This window comes from Heterodontus francisci, chromosome 4 (genome assembly GCF_036365525.1).
Source record: "Heterodontus francisci isolate sHetFra1 chromosome 4, sHetFra1.hap1, whole genome shotgun sequence".
Lineage (NCBI taxonomy): Eukaryota > Metazoa > Chordata > Chondrichthyes > Heterodontiformes > Heterodontidae > Heterodontus > Heterodontus francisci.
Window position 1 is genome coordinate 158,966,945 of NC_090374.1, and position 21,706 is coordinate 158,988,650.

The 21,706-nt window shown below is 42.5% G+C and overlaps 1 protein-coding gene across 1 annotated transcript in view; it reads left to right on the forward strand.

The window, feature by feature from the left end:
- The first annotated feature begins 67 nt into the window (after positions 1–67).
- Positions 68–21,706, forward strand: part of LOC137369367 (centromere protein C-like) — a 97,981-nt gene continuing 76,342 nt past the window's right edge. Inside the window, exons 1-3 of the mRNA XM_068030469.1 lie at positions 68–980; positions 7,068–7,272; positions 16,758–16,919. Coding sequence (XP_067886570.1) covers positions 347–980; positions 7,068–7,272; positions 16,758–16,919 — 1,001 coding nt within the window. The 5' untranslated portion in view covers positions 68–346. The remainder of the gene's footprint in view (positions 981–7,067; positions 7,273–16,757; positions 16,920–21,706) is intronic.

Consider the following 21,706-nt stretch of genomic DNA (forward strand, 5'->3'; position numbering starts at 1 on the left):
TGAGAAACAATTGACCCTGAATAATGATTGAGAACATGATGCATAATTATTTTGCGCAGAAGCTAGACCCTGGAATGAACATATTCTGGAAAATGGCCCCTCGTGGCTTTGTGAAATAATCTTAATGTTAATTAGTGACCACAAAAGAAAGACTGAGTTTAGTAGACAGAAAAAAATCGTGAGGCAGAGCATTTATATGAATATTAAACGAACTAGGTTGCAGTTTCTAATTTAATCCTGTTCCCCACATTGCTTTCACAGACCAGTTGTTTCTGCATTGCCACCACCAGCACAAGTTGTGCCTAGTATTTCAACACCCAAGCATAATGACTTTGAATTTGAGTTGATGGAGGAGGAGAGCTTCAGTTTTGAGTCACAGATTATTATACCGAGGAAGACTCCAATATTAAGCCAGAAGGCAGATAAGCAGGAAAAGAAATCTGTTGCAAACATAAGGGAAGTAAAGATGAAAGGAAAAGATCAGAAAACAGCAAGAAAAGAAGTCCCTGCCACCGAGCTCTTGCCGTTTCCTAAAGAGTTGGAGGGCAAAGGAACTTCCAAACTGAACAAACCAACTAAACAAGAAGCTGGTAAAATGTCTGCTGTGCTTCCCTTGAAGAATCATGTGGACCCTTCATCCACCTCTAACCTACCTTTGATGCTGAAACAAAAGACAAAATTAGGGCATAAAAAGCAAAAAAAATCAGGAAAAGAATGTGCTGCAATTGAGAACAACAGAGATGAACGTGAGGCATGTGAGGAAGAGCCACCTTTACACATTGCAGTAAAAGTAAACGAAGTGGAAAAGTCCAAAGTATCTGAGCAGGGTGCAGTAATTTCTCAGAATGCTGCAAAATCTGATCGTTCTGTCAATTTGTCCAAAGCAGTTGTAAGCAACAGCAAAACACCTAAAAGAATTTTATGCTCAGGACCTGGAACTTCAAACAAGAAGAAAGCAGTCAACCATCCAATGTCATCAGGTAATCATTTTGTATTTATTTTAAAGCAGCATTTAATTGCAGATTATCACCTGCACAGAAGTGATTCAAGTACAGTATGTGAGCTAACCTGAACAAAATTACAGTGAGCCTTCGGGTGTTTAAAACACAAGCTACTGTGTGCTCACACATCTCATCAGTGAATTAGCTCAATCGTAGCAGGTGCCACATCTGTTCCTAACTTTCTGAAATTGAGTACACAAACTTCAGCTCCTGCTACTTCGATGACAGAGAAAAAACTTGCAGAAACATCTTTGAAACGAAATGGAAGCAAACTTATTTCCACAACAAGGTCAATTCCTATTAACTAGTAAACTACTTTGCTGCATACTCTGAACAAGCTTGAAAGACTAGCGATGGATACATTATATGATGCTTCTTGCATTCTTATACTAAATTAAAAAAAGATTTTCACTCATAGCATTGAAGTTTATTTTCAGGTTTTGTACCGCACAAGTTGTCCCATGTCAAACATACAAATGTGCGAATTAGGAGCAGGAGTAGGCCACTCGGCCCCTCGAGCCTGCTCCGCCATTCAATTGGATCATGACTGATCTGATTGTAACCTCGACTCCACATTCCCGCCAACCCCCGATAACCTATCACCCCCTTATCAAGAATCTTTCTATCTCTGCCTTAAAAATATTTGAAGACTCTGGAACTCTCTTCCTCAGAAGGCAGTGGAAGCAAAGACTCCCGACCCTCAGACAAAAAATTTCTCCTCATCTCTGTCTTAAATGGGCGACCCCTTTTTTTAAAGAGTGATTTCTAGTTCGAGATTCTCCCACAAGGGGAAACATCCTTTCCATGCCCATCCTGTCAAGACCCCTCAGGATCTTGTATGTTTCAATCAAGTCGCCTCTTACTCTTCTCAACTCCAGCGGGTACAAGCCTAGCCTGTCCAACAGTTCCTCATGAGACAACCTGCCCATTCCAGGTATTAGTCCAGTAAACCTTTACTGAACTGCTTCCAATGCATTTACACCCTTCCTTAAATAAGGAGACCAATACTGTAGACAGTACTCCAGATGTGGTCCCACCAATTCCCTGTATAACTGAAGCATAATCTCCCGACTTTTGTATTCAATTCCCCTCGCAATAAACAATAACATTCTATCAATTTTCCTAATTACTTGCTGAACCTTTTGCGATTCATGCACTAGGACACCCAGATCCCTCTGCATCTCAGAACATCTCAGAGTTGAGTTGTAAAAAGTTGAGGCCGCAGCACTGATCCCTACGGCACCCGTTACATCTTGCCAATCAGAAAATTCCAAAGATTCGCAACCCTCTGAGTAAAGAAATTTCTCCTCATCTTGGTCCTCAGTGGCTTCCCCCTTATTTTGAAGTTGTGTTCTCCATTTCTAGACTCCCCAACCAGGGCAAACAGCTTAGCTGCATCTACCCTGTCTATCCCTTTAAGTATTTTGTAGGTTTCAATGAGATCACCTCTCATTCTCTGAAACTTTAGAGTGTTCAGACCCAGTTTCCCAATCTCTCTTCATAGACAGTCCTGCCATCCAGGGAACAAGTCTTGTTAACCTTCATTGCACTACCTCTATGGCAATAATATCTTTCTTAAGGTAAGGGGACCAAAACTGTACATGATACTCCAGGCACTGTCTAACTAAGGTTCTATACAATTGAAGCAAGACGTCACTACTCCTGTACTCAAATCCTCTTGCAATAAAGGCTAACATACCGTTCCTCCAATCAAAGTGGATAACCTCCACATTTTTCCACATTATATTCCATCTGCCATGTTCTTGACCATTCACCAAGTCTGTCCCAATCCTCTTGAAACCGCTTTGCATCTTCCTCAAAACACACATTCCCACCTAGTTTTGTGTTATCCTCGTGGGCGGCGCAGTGGTTAGCACCGTAGCCTCACAGCTCCAGCGACCCGGGTTCAATTCTGGGTACTGCCTGTGTGGAGTTTGCAAGTTCTCTCTGTGTCTGCGTGGGTTTCCTCCGGGTGCTCCGGTTTCCTCCCACATACCAAAGACTTGCTGGTTGATAGGTTAATTGGCCATTATAAAAAAAAAATAAAATTGCCCCTAGTATAGGTAGGTGGTAGGGAAATATAGGGACAGATGGGGATGTGGTAGGAATATGGGATTAGTATAAAATGGGTGGTTGATGGTCGGCACAGACTCGGTGGGCCGAAGGGCCTGTTTCAGTGCTGTATCTCTAAAAAAAAAAACTTGGAAATATTACATTTGGCCCCAAGATCCAAATAATTGACATGTATTGTGAACATCTGGGGCCCAAGTACTGATCCTTGCAGTACCCAACTAGTCACAGCCTGCCAATGCGAGAATGACCCGTTTATTCCTACTCTCTGTTTTCTACCTGTTAACCAATCCATACCAGTATGTTGCCTCCTATCCCATGTGCTTTTAAATTTGCTAACCAACCTCCTGTGGGGGACTTTATCAAAAGCCTTCTGAAAATCCCAGCATACTGTGTCCACCGACTCCCCTTTATCAATTCTGTTGGTAGCATCTTCATCGAATATGATTTCCCATTCATAAATCCATGTTGAATATGCCCAGTCAGATCATTATTTATCACATCCTTTAGAATAGATTCTAGCATTTTCCCATTACTGATGTAAGGCTAACAGGTCTGTAGTTCCCTGTTTTCTCTCTCTTTCCCTTCCTAAATAGTAGTGACATTTTGATACCTTCCAATCTGCAGGAACCATTCCAGAATCTGTGGAATTTTGGAAGATGATCACTAATCCATCCATTATCTCCATAACTACCTCTTTCAACACTCTGGGATGTAAAATATCAGGTCCCGGGGACTTATCAATCTTCAGGCCCATTAATTTCTTCAATGCAACCTTCTTACTAATACTGATTTCCTTCAATTCCTCATTCTCCCTAGTCCCTTGGATCTCTAATTCTGGGTGATTTCTTGTATCATCTTCTAGCCAGCTTTCTCTCATACTCTGTTTCCCTCCTTATCAATCTTTTCGTCATTCTTTGCTGTTCTTTATATTCTGTCCAATGTTTTGACCTGCCACTCATCTTTGTGCAATTATATGCTTTTTCTTTAATTTTGATGCTATCTTTAACTTTTTTAGTTAACCTCAGATAGTGGGTCCTCCCCTTGGAATTTTTCTTTCTTGTTGGAATTCTGTGTATTCTGAAATATCCCCATAAATGTCTGCCACTGCATCTCTAATGACCTATCCCTTAACATAATGCGCCAGTTCACTTTATTTAGCTCTGTGTTCATGCCCTCAAAATTGCCCTTATTTCAGTTTTAAAATACTAGTCTTGGACCCATTCTTCACTCCCGCAAACTGATTGTAAAATTCAATCATGATCGCTGCTACCTAGGGTCACCTTCACTATGAGATCATCAATCAATCCTATTTTGTTGCACAGTACCTAGTATAGCCTGCTCTCTGGTTGGCTCCAGAATGTGCTGTTCTAAGAAACTATCCCGAAAACATTCAATGAATTCCTCATCTATGCTACCTTTTGCCTATCTGATTTTTCCAGTCTATATGTAGATTAATATCCCTCATGATTATTGCCATATCTTTCCGACAAGCACCCATTATTTTTTCCTTTTATATTCAGTCCTACTGTGTGGTTACTGTTAGAGGGCTTGTACACCACTCCCACAAGTAACTTCTTGCCTTTATGTTTTCTCACCTCTACCCAAACTGCTTCTAAATCCTGGGTTCCTGAACTTAGGTCATCCCTCTCTAATGTGCTAATACCATCACCAAATAACAGAGCCACCCCTCCACTTTTTCCTAGCTTCCTGTCCTTCCTAAATGTCATGTACCCTTCAATATTCAGGTCCCAATCTATGTCATCCTGCAGTCATGTCTCTGTAATGGCTATATTTACTTCTATTTATTTATGTACTTATTTATTTCTATTTGCACTATCAATTCATCTATTTAGTTTTGTTTTGCCACGTGCATTCAGATGCAGAGCCTTTAGTTTTGTCCTTTTTATAATTTTCGTAACGTCTAGCCTTGACTGCTGATTTGCTGTCAAATTTGTACTCTCTCTCCCTTCCTGTCACGGTCTGTTTATCATTTCCCATATTAATGCCATTCTCTCTTGCCTTGTCTCTACTCTTTGATTTACCACATCTTCCCAAATTTGATCCCTTGCCCCCACTATTTAGTTTAAAACCCTCTCTACTTCACTATTTATGTGGCTTGCTAGAACACCAGCCCCAGCACAGTTCAGGTGTAGACTGTCCCAATGGTACAGCCCCCACTTTCCCCAGTACTGGTGCCAGTGTCCCATGAACTGGGACCCACTTCCACCACACCATGCATTCATTTCTCTAATCATCTTTTCCCGATGCCAGTTTGCACGTGGCTTAGGTAATAATAGAGATGATTACTTTTGACATTCTGCTTAATTTGGTGCCTAGCTGCTTATACTGACCTTGCAGAACATCCTCCCTTGTCCTGTCTATGTCATTGGTACCCACATGGACCACGACAACTAGTTCCTCTACAGCCCTGAGCAGATGTCCCAGAAACTAATTTACCAGAAACTCACCAAACAGCTAGCTTCTTCCCTGAACTCCCAGCATTCTGTTCAGTTCGCACTCTAAATCCTCTTGTCTCCCACTCGCCGAATCTCTGAGGTTTTGGCACGCTTTTTAAATCCTCTCCTCTCCTGCAGCTCTCCCTTTATCACGTCTTTTATCACATGAGCTGACCAATATGTATCTTCTTCTCCAGTGAAGGAGGCCTGCATAACTTGACTGATGTTTGATTTTTTTTTTTCAACTGTTTTTCTTTTAAAAGAATAATCTATGTGGCCTGTGGCTTTGCAGCTAGAAATTTGCAATGCAAATTTGAGGTAATTTGCTTGTATTTTTTATAAAATACTTATTTATTCCTCACTAAAATCTGAAACCAGTTTGAAGTAGGTGAGCACCGAGAAGGATGTGGGCAATGCATTAAAGTTACTGTGGTGAGCAGCAGTTGCAAACCCAAAATTGCCAACACTTGAGTCCTGCAATTTGCAGAAGTTATTTTAATCCTTATGGTTAAGTACAGTTTTTGACGAGTTAAATTTCCCATTAAATTGCTAGCATTAAAAGAAATCCTGAAAATTTATGTAGCTTGGGACTAGTTACTCTTTTTATTGCACCAACAACTTGTTAAATATGACTTTTCTGGTCATGCAAAGATCACAATCAAAGGAGAGCCCAAGTATGACCAGTTATCTTTTCGTAGAGATATTATCGTCAAATCAGCCATTTTCAGAAAGTCATATAGATTAGCGTACAAAAGGAGGCTGTTTGACTCATCATGCATTTTCCAGTGCTCGCTCTTCAACTGAAACTATCTACTCTCATCCCTTTTTTCTGTCCCTTTTCTCTATCCATTTTTCTCCTTCCTTTTTTAGAAAATTGAGAGAATCTGTTCCTAATCAGTACCAGTAATAATGTTTGCAGAAGAACTTCAGCTCGTGTTGTATCCCTTAAATGCAGCAGTAGGTCACCTTCAAAGGACTTGATTAGAAAACTCCTGAGACGATAGTTTAGCCTCCTCGCAATCGTTCTGAAATGCTCATTAGGCAAGTGGCTGATTTTGCCCAGTTGCTTCAGTGACATCCCTAAGAGTTCTAATGTTAATGTACATGATTAGTAGTACTTTCAACATCAACTTCTTAACTGAAGCTGCTGGGGTATCCTGAAGGAACAGGATTTAATCCAGAACTTCTAGAAGTCTATCCCATCTTTTCTGAGGAAAGTATATTGTTAATGAAGGGCTACTGTTTCGCCTCTGTCCCCTACCCCAGTATTCATTCTCAGTTAAGGCATATGAAAAACCATATCATCGGCCAGTATAACTGGTGGTTAACAGGTTTCTTGTTGTATTAATTTGCTGTCTTCTTTCAAAAGAACTAATGGACAGAATGGCAGCCGATGTGAAAGGAATGAGGAAAGATCACTTGGACAATGTGGCTTTCATGTAATTTCAAAATGTCAAACCCTTGCGTATCCCTCAGTTTAATGTGGAAACTTTACAGAAACTACATAATCGCATTGTCTGCTCTGTTTTCATTACAGGCTATTACAGTTTGACTAAGTCTGTGGATTTAGTATCTCTGCCATTGACTAAGACCATAGCAGATGATCAAGAATATGGCAAGTTAACTGGGTTGGAAATGAACAAATCAAGAGCCAGCCTGTTCAATGGGAAGAACAAGGAAGCAACCATTGTGAATGCATCTCAAACTCTTTCAAGACTTCCACAAAGCATTAATTCAAAAGGGTATGAAAGCTAGTAGGGCAGCATAAGTAAAATTTATATAGACTTTCCTATTTGGTTCTTTTCAGTTTCCCCTCTCAAAGGTGAGCTGACTCTCACTGATGCATGGTTGTCGAGCAAACTTTGGCCATTAAAGATCTGGCGAGTAAGCCAATTCAACCTAAACTTCACTATTCCCCAAACCATTTTTGCTGGGTGATGGCAGATAAAATTGAGATATTAGTTTTGAAAAGAAAACTTGCATTTATATAGCATCTTTTAAATGTTGCAAAACATTCCAAGGCACTTCACACAAGTGTCATCAGACAAAAATTAATGCTGAACCAAAGATGTACACATTAGGGCAGGTGAGCAAATGCTTGGCCAAAAGGTAGGTTTTAAGCAGCTTCTCAAAGGAAGAGAAAGAGAGATGGAGAAACAAAGGGGATTCCAGAGCTTGGGGCCTAGATAGAAGACTGCTTAGCTGCATTTGGTGGGGTGAAAGAAGTGGGGGATACACAAGAGGCCAAAGTTGGAGGAACACAGAGTAGCAAGGTGTGAGTCATAAGCTCTCTCTATTAGTAGACAGTGTTTGTTACCGCACAGCGATCGGGGAACAGAATGCTTTGTTTTATGGAGTGAGAAAGTTGGGAATTTGGTGCAAGCAAGAATTCAGTGTGGGGGCGGGGGGGAAGGAGGAGTTACTTTTTATTTTTGTTTTACCTCCAGTAGTTGGTGAGTGTTCTTTTGTCTCCAAGCTGGGAGACTGCAACTTGCTATTACTTTATTTGATTAGTTAACGTGTTACCAATTTAGTAAGTAAATAAATAAGTCAGAGCTGCAGATGTTGCCGAGCATCAGGAAGGGGGGAGTTACCTGGACACTCACATCCGTTAGGTTAAGTTGACCTTTCGAGTTGGTCAATGGTCAGGGACAGAAGGGTGTGACTGCGAACCAGGCAGATATGGGGATCCAGGATGTCGAGATGGAGGAGCCTCGGCCCTTGATTTTGACCAATAGGTATGAGGTACTTGCTATAGCACCAGGGTGCACAGTTCCATTCAAATTGGGGGAATGCAAAGGAATGTGGTAGTGAAAGGGGAGAGTAGTCAGGAGGATAGCTGCTGTAGGAAGTGATCCACATTGTCCAGTGGTTCCTGTGGATTTTGATAGTCGGGGGGGGTGGGGGGGGGAGGGGTAGAAGGGAAGAAGTGTTGCGCTGCAGGAGCAGGCTGGTAGGACCTTTGTCTTCCGGATGTTTAGCTTAAGGCGCATTCTTTCATTCACCTCCATGAATGCATCAACAAGGGTTTGAAGCTCGGCCTCTTGAGTGTGCGCACACGCAAGTGTTATCAACGCACTGCAGCTCAATGTCAGAGGTTGGAGTGTCCTTGGTTCTGGACTGGAGGCGACGTAGGTTAAATTGTTTCCCGCTTATCTTGTAGAGTCGATCTACACCGGCAGGGAGCTTCGTGAAGATGAGGTGGAGTGTTGCAGCAAGGAAGATGGAAAAGAGTATTGGTGCGATGACACAGCTTTGCCTGACCCCAGTTTGCACTTGGTTTGGGTCAGTGGCAGATCTGTTGGCAAGAATTACAGCTTGCATGTCATTGTGCAGCAGGTGGAGAATGGTGACGAATTTCTCCGGGCAGCCGAATCTGAGGTTGTTCTCTAATCCCTCCTGGTTGATAGAGTCGAAGGCCTTTGTGAGGTCAAAAAAGGCCATGTATACAGTTGCTGCTGCTCCCAACATTTTTCTTGGAGTTGTCTTGTTATGAGGATCATATCCACTGTGCCTCTTGATGGACAGAATCCACATTGTGATTCCGGTAGGAGCTCTTCAGCCACGGGATGGCGGCAGTTGAGAAGGACTCCTGTGATGATCTTCCCTGTGGCGGACAGCGGGGATACATCTCTGTGGTTACTGCAGTTGGTCTTGTCGCCTTTTTTGAAGGTGGTCACGATTATGGCGTCATGGAGATCCCCTGGCATGATCTCCTCCTTCCAGATGAAGGAGATGAGTCCATGTATTTGTGGCCAGGGTGCCTCTCTGCCATATTTTAGAATTTTGACAGGAACTCTGTCTACATTGGCGGCCTTATTTTTTAGCTGTCAGATGGCCTTTTCAATCTAGTGTTGGGCCGGGATTGTGCTGAGGTCGTGGCGGGTAGCGTGCTGTGGAATGTGGTCGAGGACGCTCGCATCAAGGACGGAGTTGCAATTGAGCAGATCGTCGAAATGCTCCTTCCAACGAGCATTGACTGCCTCTCTGTCCTTGATCAGCACCACTCCATTCTTTGCTCTCAGTGAGGTAGGTCATTGGGTACTTCGGCCGAAAATGGTCTTGACAGCGCTGAAGAATCCACGCATGTCATGGCTGTTGGCGAGTTGCTGTACTTCCTGTGCTCTTTCAGCCCACCAGCTGTTCTTTAGGTTACTGTTTTTTTTGTTGGACCTCGGCCTTTTTTTTCCATCGCATTTTGGTGATGCTTCCAGTTCAAGAATGCCCTGTGCTTGCGATTTAGTAGCTCCTGGATCTCCTGGTTGTTCTCGTCAAACCAGTCTTGATGTTTCCTGGTCGAGAAATCAAGAGTATTTTGGCAAGTGCTGATTATGGTAGTTTTGAGGGCAGACCCAGGCATTGTGGATATTCTGCGGTTCCTGTTCGTTGAGCGTTGCCAAGTTACTTGTAAGACGCTGCTTGAGTAGGTCTGTCTTCGCAGAGTCCTTGATACCATCGACATTGATTTTCCTGCGGCAGTGCTTCTGCTGCTGCTGCCATTTTGGGACTGGGTTTATGGAGGTAGTAGCTTGGATTAGGCGATGGCCAGTCCAGCAGTCATCAGCTCCTATCATAGCATGGGTGATGCGAACATCCTTGCAGACCCTTGCTTGGACGATCATATAATCAAGCAAATGCTAATGGTGTTGCCAATTTGGTCTTGTATTCGTCTCTCTGACGAAATAGGGTGTTTGTTATGATCCGGCCATGCTCAAGGCATTTCATCAGAAGAAGGACTCGGTTGGTGTTAGCCTATCCAACACCCTCCTTGCCAGTCACACCTTTCCAAAGCTTTGTGTCCCTCCCAACTCTGGCATTGAAGTCTCCGAGGAGGGTCAGCTTAGCTTGCTTGGGAACATGGGACTGCAAGCGATCAAGGCTGGAGTAGAATTCCTCTATGGCCTCTTCTGCTTCTGTGGTTGGGGTGTATGCGCTGACGTCTATGGTGTGGTTTCTGGGCTAGGTTGAGCCAGAGGGTCGAGAGACGGTTGTTTTATCCCACAAGGGGGCTTGCTGAGGCGGTCGGCAAGTTCATTTTTTTAATGACAAAACCAACCCTGTGGAGTCGGCGCTCTTCTGGTTTACCTTTCCAGAAAGTGTATCCACCATCTTGTTCCTTGAGCTCGCCTACTCCTGACTGCCGTTTCTGACTCAGGGCAACGATATTAATGTTGTAGCGCCGAGTTATCAGGCTATGATAGTGGTGTGGATCACCTTCCATACCTTGGGAGCCCCCTCTCTCTCGAGGGCAGGCATCAACAATGAAATTAGGCATCGCCTCCAGTGCCCCAGCGCAGCCTTTGGTCGTTTGAGAAAGTGTGTGTTTGACGACAAAGATCTCAAATCTGGCACCAAGCTCATGGTCTACAGGGCTGTAGTGTTACCTGCCCTCCTGTATGCGTTGGACACCTGGGCACTGTACAGCAGACATCTCAAAGCCCTGGAGAGATATCACCAGCGGTGCCTCCACAAGATTCTGCAGGACAGGTGCTCCAATTTCAGTGTCCTCTCTCAGGGCAACATCCCCAGTATTGAGACACTGGTCATGGCTAGTCAGTTATGTTGGGCGGGTCACATTGTCTGCATGCCTGACACAAGACTCCCAAAGCAAGCTTTCTACTCCGAGCTCTGTCACAGCAAGAGGCTACCGGGAGGGCAGAGGGAACACTAAAGCCTCCCTGAAAAATGTGACATCTTCACTGATTCATGGGAATCTCTTGCCCGAGACTGCCCTAAATGGAGAAAATGCATCCGCGAAGGTGCCAGTCATTTCGAAGAACGCCAACAGGCCCAGGCAGCGACCAAGCGCAAACAGTGGAAGGATCGTTTGGAAATTCGAGCATCCCATCCACTCGTGTCATCAAACAACACCTGTCCCACCTGTGGCAGAGTGTGTGGATCCAGAATTGGGCTATTGGACCTGAGGAACCGCAACCCTGGAGTGGAAGAAAGTCATCTTTGTTCCCGAGGGATTGCCTAAGAAGAAGGAGAAGCTACTGTTCTCTGCAGCCATGACCGGGAGTTCCAAAGGTTGTGTTGCCTTCCTGGTGCCAGGGTTAAAGACATCTCCTTGTGGCTGGAGACTAACTTGGAGTGGGAGGGGGAGGATCCAGTTGTCGTCCACGTAGGAGCCAACGACATAGGTAGGACTAGGATTGATCTGCTGAGAAAGTTTGAGGACTCGGGGTCCAAATTAAAATGCAGAGCCTCAAAAGGTAATAATCTCTGGATTGTTACCTGAGCCATGTGCCAATTGGCTTAGGGTCAAGCAGATAAAGAGCAGCTCAGTTGTGTGGGAAGAAGGAGTTTCAATTCGTGGACCATTGGCACTAGCACCGGGGAAGGAGGGATCTGTTGAATTGGGATGGGTTCCACTTAAACTGGGCTGGGGCCAGTGTCCTGGCAAGTTGTATAACTAAGGCTGTGGATCGGGCTTTAAACTAAAAGAGGAGAGGGGAGGGCTCAAGTGACGGAAAATTTAGAATCTGAAGAGAAAGGTTGAGGCGATAGAGCAGTGTAGTGATTTGGGTAAAGATAAGCAGAGTGAGACAGGAAGGGACAGAGTGCGGTAGTAGTACAGTAATAGTGCATCAGCAAATAAGGTGCATGCAAAGAATAGTAGTAACATTAAAAAGGGCTACTTATCTGGACGCAAGAAGCATTCATAATAACATAGATGAACTAGCGGCACAAATGGAGAGAAATGATTTCGTTCTAATCGCCATTACAGAGACATGGTTACTAGATGAACAAGGTAGGGAAATAAATATTCCAGGGTACACAATATTTTAAAAAGGCAGACAGAATGGAAAAGGAGGAGGAGGAGCCATCATAGTAAAGGATGACATAAGGACATTAGTGAGAAAGGATCTTGGCTCATAAAATCAGGAAGTAGAATCAGTATGGGTGGAGATTCGGAATGAAAAGTGTCAGAAAACACTTATTAGAGAAGTTTATAGGCTTCATAGGGGTACAGTAGCATAGTAGTAATGTTATTGGACGAGTAATCCACAGGTCCAGACTAATGCACTGGAGATCTGAGTTCAGATCTCAGCACTGCAGCTGTGGGAATTTGAATTTAAGAATAAGAAATCGGGAATAAAATGCTTGTGTCATTAATAATCATGAAACTACTGGAATGTCGTAAAAACCCATCTGGTTCACTCATGTCCTTCAGGGGAGTGGATCTGCCATTCTTACCTAGTCTGGCCAACACCTGACTCTAGACCCACGGCAATGCGGTTGACTCTTAACTGCCTTCTGAAATGGCCGAGAAAGCCATCAAACCACAACAGGAAACTATATGGACTGCAGTGGTTTAAGGCGGCAGTTCACCACCACCTTCTCGAGCTGTTAATTAGTTTTTTTTAAATGATACCGTTGGACAAAGCATTGAGCAAGAAATAGTTGGAGCTTCTAACAAAGGCAATGTAATAATTGTGGGGGACTTGAATCTTATTGACTTTGCCAATTTGGTCCAGGTAATCTGGAAGATAATTTTGTAGAATGCTTTCACTGGAACAATATGTGGTGGAACGAACTAGGGATAAAGCTATCTTGATCTAGTATTGTGCAGAGAGGCAGGTTTAATTTGTAATCTCATCGTAAACAATCCTCTAGGGGAAAAGTGATCAGCATACAATTGAATTCCTTATGATGTTTGAATGTGGTGTAGGAGCTCAACATGTCAGTGCAAAAGTCAAGGCTGATGCATTTGTAACCATCTTCATGAATGGACCCATCGGTCTAGATGCCAGTCTTCAGTCAATTCGATTCATTCCATGTGATATCAAGAAATAACTGAAGGCACTGGATACAGCAAAGGTTTGGGTCCTGACAACATCCCGGCTGTAGTATTGAAGACTTGTGCTCCAGAACAAGCTGTGCACTTAGTCAAGCTGTCAAAGTACGGCTACAACACTGGCATCTATCTGACAATGTGGAAAATTGTCCTGTCCACAAAAGGCAGGACAAATCTAATCCAGCCAAGTACTGCCCCATCAGTCTACTCTCAATTAAAGTGATGGACGGTATTGTTAACAGTGCTATCAAACGGCATTTACCCAGCAACAACCTACTCACTGATGCTCAGTTTGAGTTCTGTTGGAAACATTCAGCTCCAGACCTCATTACAGCTTCGTTCAAACATGGATAGACGTATGGAATTCCAGAGGTGAGATGAGAGTGACTGCTCTTGACATCAAGGCAGCATTTGACTAAGCTTGGCATCAAGGAGCCCTATCAAAATTGAGGTCAATGGGAATCAGGTAAAACACTCAACTAGTTCTCCCACTAAGAAAGATTGTTGTGGTTGTTGGAGGTAAATCCTCTCAGCCCCACGACATTGCTACAGGCATTTCTCAGGATAGAGTCCTGAGCCCAACCATCTTCAGCTGCTTTGTCCATGACCTTCCCTCCAACATAAGGTCAGAATTGGGATGTTCGCTGATGATTACACCGTGCTGAGTACCATTCACAACTCCTCAGATACTTGAGCAGTCCATGCCTGCGTGCAATAAAGTCCTGGATAATATTCAGGCTTGGGCTGATAAGTGGCAAGTAACCTTCATGCCACACAAGTGCCAGGCAATGACTATCTCCAACAAGATAGTCTAACCATCTCCCCATGACATTCAATGGCATTATGATTGCTGAATCCCCCACTCTCAACATCCTGGGGGGGGTTACCATTGACAAGAAACTTAACTGGACCAGCCATATAAATGCTGTGGCTACAAGGGCAGGTCAGAGGCTGGGAATTCTGCGGTGAGTAACTCACCACCTGACTCCCCAAGGGCATAAGTTAAGAGTGTGATGGAATACTCTCCACTTGCCTGGATAAGTGCAGCTCCAACAACACTCCGGAAACTTGACACCATCCAAGACAAAGCAGCCCACTTAATTGGAACCTCATCCACCAGTTTAAACGTTCACTTCATCCACCACTGGTGGCGCAGTGGTTAGCACCGCAGCCTCACAGCTCCAGCGACCCGGGTTCAATTCTGGATACTGCCTGTGTGGAGTTTGTAAGTTCTCCCTGTGTCTGCGTGGGTTTCCTCCGGGTGCTCCGGTTTCGTCCCACATGCCAAAGACTTGCAGGTTGATAGGTAAATTGGCCATTATAAATTGCCCCTAGTGTAGGTAGGTGGTAGGGAAATATAGGGACAGTTGGGGATGTGGTAGGAATATGGAATTAGTGTAGGATTAGTATAAATGGGTGGTTGTTGGTCGGCACACACTCGGTGGGCCAAAGGGCCTGTTTCAGTGCTGTATCTCTAAATCTACAAGATGCACTTCAGCAACTCGCCAAGACTCCTTCGACAGCACCTTCCAAACCTGTAACCTCTAGTATCTACAAGAACCAGGGCAGTACACGCATAGTTACACCACCACCTGCCGGTCCCGCTCCAAGTCACACCCCATCCTGCCTGTTCCTTTGCTGTCACTGAGTCAAAAGCCTGGAACTCCCTTCCAGCAGCACTCTGGGTGTACCTAAAGCCATTTGGACTACAGTGGCTCAAGAAGACAGCTCACCACTACCTTCTCGAGGAATTAAGGTTGGGCAATAAATGGCCTTGCCAGCGATGCTCACGTCGCAATAACATCAGGAAAAAATAAGCCTTGAAAACCTAGATATTTAGGAAACTTGTATAAACTTTGATACTGCTTAGTGTTACGACCGACCGTTCCAGTCAAAGCCCCCAATCAAAATATACGATTCTGATTGTAGTGGGAGAAACGCACTGATAATTCAATCCTGTCGCTCCACAGGTTGCCTAACATATCATTTAAAACTTTCCAAATTAAAGAAAGACCCAGCCAAATTGTACCATCTATTAACCCCCGAATGAGGCGACCAAACCAGGTGTCTTTAAGTCAACAAATTAACTCTTTAATTAGAAGAACTAAATTCTTAAACACTATGAAGATATAAACAACATTTAAAATAGAAAAAATTATAATCCTTGCAAATTTATAGTCCAATGTTGCTTGAAGTCCTCACAGGATGTTGCTTTCCTTCTCCAGCGAATTTCAACAATTAATGACCTGCAAACACTTTCAACAGAATCAATCTGACTTTAGAGCTTTTGAGGGATAAAAGATTGTCACAGTCTAACTTCCTTTAGTTTAAATTACCAGAGATCTCTGTTTTGGCTTGACTTTTTTTTTAGAATTTTGAGAGATAATTAAACAGACTAAATTTCTCTTCCTTCAGTTTAAATGGTTGAGAGCTCGATTTCCAGGTGCTGTCATCACAGCTGTCTGTGTCCTCTGCGTCTGTGTGTTCTGTTCAAACAAACTGTCTTCAACTAAAAGCCAGTTCAAAATTGAATTGCAACAAATGTATTGTTTGCTACTCACTCCCAGTGGCTGTATCTATGGTAACGAGAATGCACCCTTTGAATTGCAGTTTCCAAATGGCTGTTTCTAATGGAAACCGAAAATGCACCTTTCTATAACTCCTGAGGCTTGCCGGTTCTTAAAGCAATACTGATCCTCTGCAAACTGCATATTCCCTGAAAAAAAAACTACAGGACCATGACATTAGGCCTTGGCTTCAGTATTACGTAGGAAAGATGCCAAGGCCATGGAGAAAGTGCAGAGGAGATTTACCAGGGATGAAGGACTTCAATTTTGTGGGGAGACGAGAGAAGCTGATGTCGTTATTCATAGAGCAGAGGTTAAGGGGAGATATACAGAGGTGCTGAAAATTATGAAGACTTGGAATTAAGATAATTTGGCAAAAGAACAGCAGGGAGATGAGAATTTATTTGGAACAGTTATATGATCTGGAATGTATTTCTTGTAAGTGGGTGGAAGCAGATTCATGAGTAACTTTTGAAAGGGAATTGGATATATGCTTGAAAAGCACAAATCATTTGTCGGGCTATGGGAAACAGCAGATGAATGAGATTAATTGAATAGCTCTTTCAAAGAGCCGACACAGGCACAATAGGATGAATAGCCTCATTCTGCGCGGTATAATTCTGTTAAACTTAACACATTGACAGTTGCAGTTTGGGCAGCGTTGTACACTTGTATATTTGGTAATCACCAGGTGTTACTGTATCACCTTTCTGTAGAAACGAGCAGTAACTTTTATTCGATAAATTATAGTTCAAGAAATCTGCTTCCTTTTACAAGTTAGTCCTTAAAAACTCTCCTTGTCTCTTAAATGCTGAATTTTTCTTTTGTGTTACTGTAAGTTGTTCTCACTATGTTGCAGACCACCCTTGAATGCAAGTAAAGTGCCTGCAGTTTTGAAAAGCTTGTGTGTGAATAATAAACAAAAGGAGTGTCCAACTGAGAATGCTATCCCATCCACTTCAGGAATTGAAAAACGGAAGAAAGAACGAGCACCTCGGTTTCCTAATAACTTTGGGATAAAGTAAGTCTTGATATTTATCGGAATGTTATTACTATGATCTTTCAATGTGGCTTATTTATTTCAAATTATTTAAAAATAATTTAAGGTCAGATCTCGTTAGGAATAATCAAAGCATTAGTTTGCTAAGCATGGCAACTGGATAGCCATATAATTACTGTAGCTACAAGAGCAGGTCAAAGGTTAAGAATCCTGCGGCGAGTAACTCACCTGACTCCTCAAAGCCTGTCCACCATCTACAAAGCACAAGTCAGGAGCGTGATGGAATACTCTCCACTTGCCTGGATGGTTGCAGCTCCAACAATACTCCAGAAGCTCAACACCATCCAGGACCAAGCAGCCTGCTTGATTGGCACCCCATCCACAAACATTCACTCCCTCCACCGCTGATGCACAGTGACAGCAGTGTGTACCATCTACAAAATGCACTGCAACAATGCACAAAGGCTCCTTAGACAGTACCTTGCCAACCCGCGACTTCTACCAACTAGAAGGACAAGGGCAACAAATGCATGGGAACGTCACCAGCTTTAGGTTCCTCTCCAAGTCACACACTATCCTGGAACTCCCTTCCTAATAGCACTGTGGGTGTACCTACCTCACATGGACTGCAGCGGTTCAAGAAGGCAGCTCACCACCACCTTCTCAAGGGCAATTAAGGATGGACAATAAATGCTGGCCTAGCCAGTGACGCCCACATCCCATGAATGAATAAAAAAAGGAACCAAATGTTAACACATAAGAAAGCCACATGGCTCACTGTGCCTGTGCTGACTTTTTTAGCTACAGCAGTATGTTTAAGTTTTGAAGTCCATAACTATTTTTCAATTGATGAGCCTTGGAACTTTTTCTACATTCAAGAGGCTATATGACATTGGAATCTCTCTCGGTTAGCATGGTTATAGAAAAGTCACAAAGGATATCTGGTGGAGAGTAAACTTGGGAGAGAAAAAAAATCAGCTCACAAAAGTTGTTTTAAGACCGTTGTAACAAGCTCCTTATGTTAAAAGTGGTCAGAACTTTGTTTCTTCAGTTCTGCAATTAGAGGTAAATCTCAAATATCACTTAACATTCCCTGGAGAATTTCTTTGTTGGAATTTGGGGGAAGGAAGAAAATAACTAATCTTTTTTAAACATGTATCTTATTCTTCAGCAATTTTACCTCCACATATAAATGCAAATTTGCTATAATTCAAGGAAGGATCACATGGGACACAGTCCAAGAAATTTTCTGTCCTAGTTTGTCAGATGATCTCTATCTTGTTGCAGTTGTAATCTGAGGCAAGTCCTCGTACCTTTCTAAGAAGGCATCAAGACCATTATCTCCCACATCAAAGAAAGTTATATTCATATTTAACTATTTTGGTTTTTCTAATTAGTTTTAAAAGCTAATGGCTGAGCCTCTGATCGTCAAATGCAGCTGTCTTTGCTGCTGCTGAAATAGTTAAGCCAACCCATTCACCACTAAGCTGGATGTGGTACCAACCAATATTCCCTTTAAAATTTGCCGTGCGTGGCCAGTTTTTTCAGTGTGCGCACATACACCTTGGATTTAAATGGAACAAGGTCTGCACTGTACCTTGCAGGTTGCTGTGTGGCCATGCACATGTGCAGTTTAGTGGGAGCATTAGTGCCAACCTACTGATGCTCATGCTCTCACAGAGCAGCAATTTACTGAGTAAGCTGCAACTCTTGCAGCAGTTATGTTTGTGACTGCCTCCCTTATAGAATGGTGAGGTTATTCAGAGGGTACCCTTTGATTCGAGGCACAAAAGTAGACTTGAACTCCAGAGTGGATGAACTGGCCCTGAACCATTTGAGGAACCAATTTCATAGGACCATGATGAAAGAATAGGCTAAATATATGATCACGGTCCAAACTTTATGAAATACAATATCATTGGATGTTTCTTGTTGCCATTTCTAACAAGCTCCATAATTAGACAGCAAGGGCTGTTAGGAATTTGGTCTGCCGTATATATCTTCTTGGACTGGTCTCTACCGTGTTTATACTACCCACTAGTCTCCTCCCATCTCTTGCCATCTAACTCTATGAGCATACCCTTATATTTCTTTCTCCAAGTACTTATCTAGCTTCCCCTTAAATGCATCTATGCTATTTGCCTCAACTACTCCTTGTAGTAGCGAATTTCATATTCTTACCACTTTTTCATAAAGTTTCTCCTGATTTCCATATTGGATTTATAGGTAATTATCTTGTATTTATGGTCCTGAATTTTGGTCTTGTACCCTACAAGTGGAAACATCTTATCAACATTTACCCTAAGAAATCCTTTCAACATAATCCTTTATCAAGAAAGGTGGGAGACAGAAAGCAAGAAACTACAGATCGCTTAGCCTAATTTCTGTCATCAGGAAAATGCTAGAATCTATTATTAAGGATGTTATAGCAGGGCACTTAGAAAATCTTAATGCAATCAGGCAGAGCAACATGGATTTGTGAAAGGGAGTTCTTTGAGGAAGTAACAAGCAATGTGGATAAAGGGGAACCTGTAGATGTGGTATACTGGATTTCCAGAAGGCATTTGACAAGGTGCCACATCAAAGGTTACTACACAAAATAAGAGCTCATGGTGTAGGGGGTAACATATTAACATGGATAGAGGACTGGTTAGCTAACAGAAAGCAGAGAGTAGGCTAAAAGGGTGATTTTTTGGTTGGCAAGTAACTAGTGGAGTGCCATAGGGCTCAGTGCTGGTCCCTCAACTGTTTACAATCTATATAAATGTCTTGGATGAAGGGACTGTATGGTTGCTAAATTTGCTGATGACACAAAGATAAGTAGAGAGTAAGTTGTGAGGGCACATGGAGTCTGCAAAGGGATATAGATAAAAGCAGTATCTTATTTAAATGGCGAGATATTGCAGAATTCTGCAGTACAGAGGGATCAGAGTGTCCTGGTACATGAATCACAAAAAGTTAGTATGCGGATACAGCAAGTGATTAGGAAGGAGAATGGAATGTTGCTGTTTATTGCAAGGGGAGTGGAATATAAAGGTAAGGAAATTTTGCTACAGTTAAAACATGGCATTGGTGAGATCACATCTGTAGTATTGTGTACAGTTTTGGTCTCCTGACTTAGGATGTAATTGCATTAGCAGCAAGTCAGAGAAGGTTCACTCGACTGATTCCTGGGATGAAGGGATTATCTTATGAGGAAAAGCTGGACAGGTTGGGCCTGTATCCATTGGAGTTTAGAAGAATGAGAGGTGATCTTATTGAAACATGTAAGAGCTTGAGGGGACTTGACAAGGTGGATGCTGAAACGATGTTTCCCCTAATGAGATAGACGAGAACCAGGGGCCACAGTTTAAAAATAAGGCATCTCCCATTCAAGAACATGAGGAAAAAAAATTTATCTGAGTGTTGTTAGACTGTGGAATTCTCTTCCCCCAGAGAGCAGTGGAGGCAGGGACATTGAATATTTTTAAGGCTGAGTTAAATAGATTCTTGATTGACAAGGGAGTCAAAGAGTATAGGGAGTAGACAGGAAAGAAGAGTTGAGGCCACAATCAGATCAGCCATGATCTTATCAAATGGCAGAGCAGGCTTGAGAGGCCGGATGTTCTACTCCTGCTCCTAATTTGTATGTTTGTGTGTTTATCAGGCCACCTCTGCCTTTTTTTCCTCTGGAGAAAAAAGCCCCAGCCTGTTCAGTCTTTCCTGATAGGTGTACCCTCAGTTCTGAAATCATCCTTGTAAATGTTTTTTGTACTTTCTGCAGTGCTTCTGTATTAGTAATAGGGAGACCAGCACTCTGCTGAGTACTCTGTGTGGTTTAATTAAGGTTCTATGTAAGTTCAACTTAACTACTTTTCCTTTTAAATCTATTCTTCTAACAATGAATTCCAGTGCTTTGTTTATAGTTTTTGTTTTTGTTGAGCTGCGTTACTACTTTTATGGTTTTTGAATGTCTACCCCTAGATCCCTTTGTATCTTTAACCCATTTTGACAAGTATTTTCAAAAGAGTAGGTGGCCTGTCTATTCCTTCTGCTAAAATGCTCCATCTTGCACTTGTATTGAAATTAATTTGCCATTTTCACGCCTATTCTGCAAGTTTGTTAATGTTATCTTGTATTTAGTCACAAACTTCCTCAATATTAACTATAATCTCAACTTGTTATTTGTAAATTTTGACATTGTCCTTCTGATTCCCGAGTCCAAATCATTTATGTAACTGATGAACAAGAGAATTCCCGACATTGATCCCTGTGGAACACCACCTCCTACCTTCCACCAGTCTGAGTAACTACCTTCAACCACTTCTCATTTTGGTTTCCTGTTTTGTAGCTAACTTGCGATCCAGTCTGCTACCTGTCCCGACTCCATGTACTTTGACATTAGTCATGAGTCCAATATGCGGTACATCGTTGAAGGTCTTTTGAAAATTCAAATGTATTACATCCACTGCATTATTGCCCTTGTCTATTGTTTATTACTTCTTCAAAGAATTCACTAATTTGGTCAAGCATGATCTTCCCTTTTGAAATCTGTGCTGACTATTTATTATTTTCAATATCTAGATATTTTTCTCTTGTATCTTTGAGTAAAGATTCCATTATCTTTTCTAGCACTGGCGTTAAACTGACTGGTCTATATTCCATAGACTTGTTCTATTTCCCTTTTATAAATATAAGAATCCCATTTGTATTGAATTTTTATAGATAGGTAATAGTGCCTCTGCTATCTCTTTCCTAACTTTTAATATCTCTGGATGCAATCCAACAGGACCAGGGTTTTATCCTCTCCAAGTTTGGTTAGTTTATTA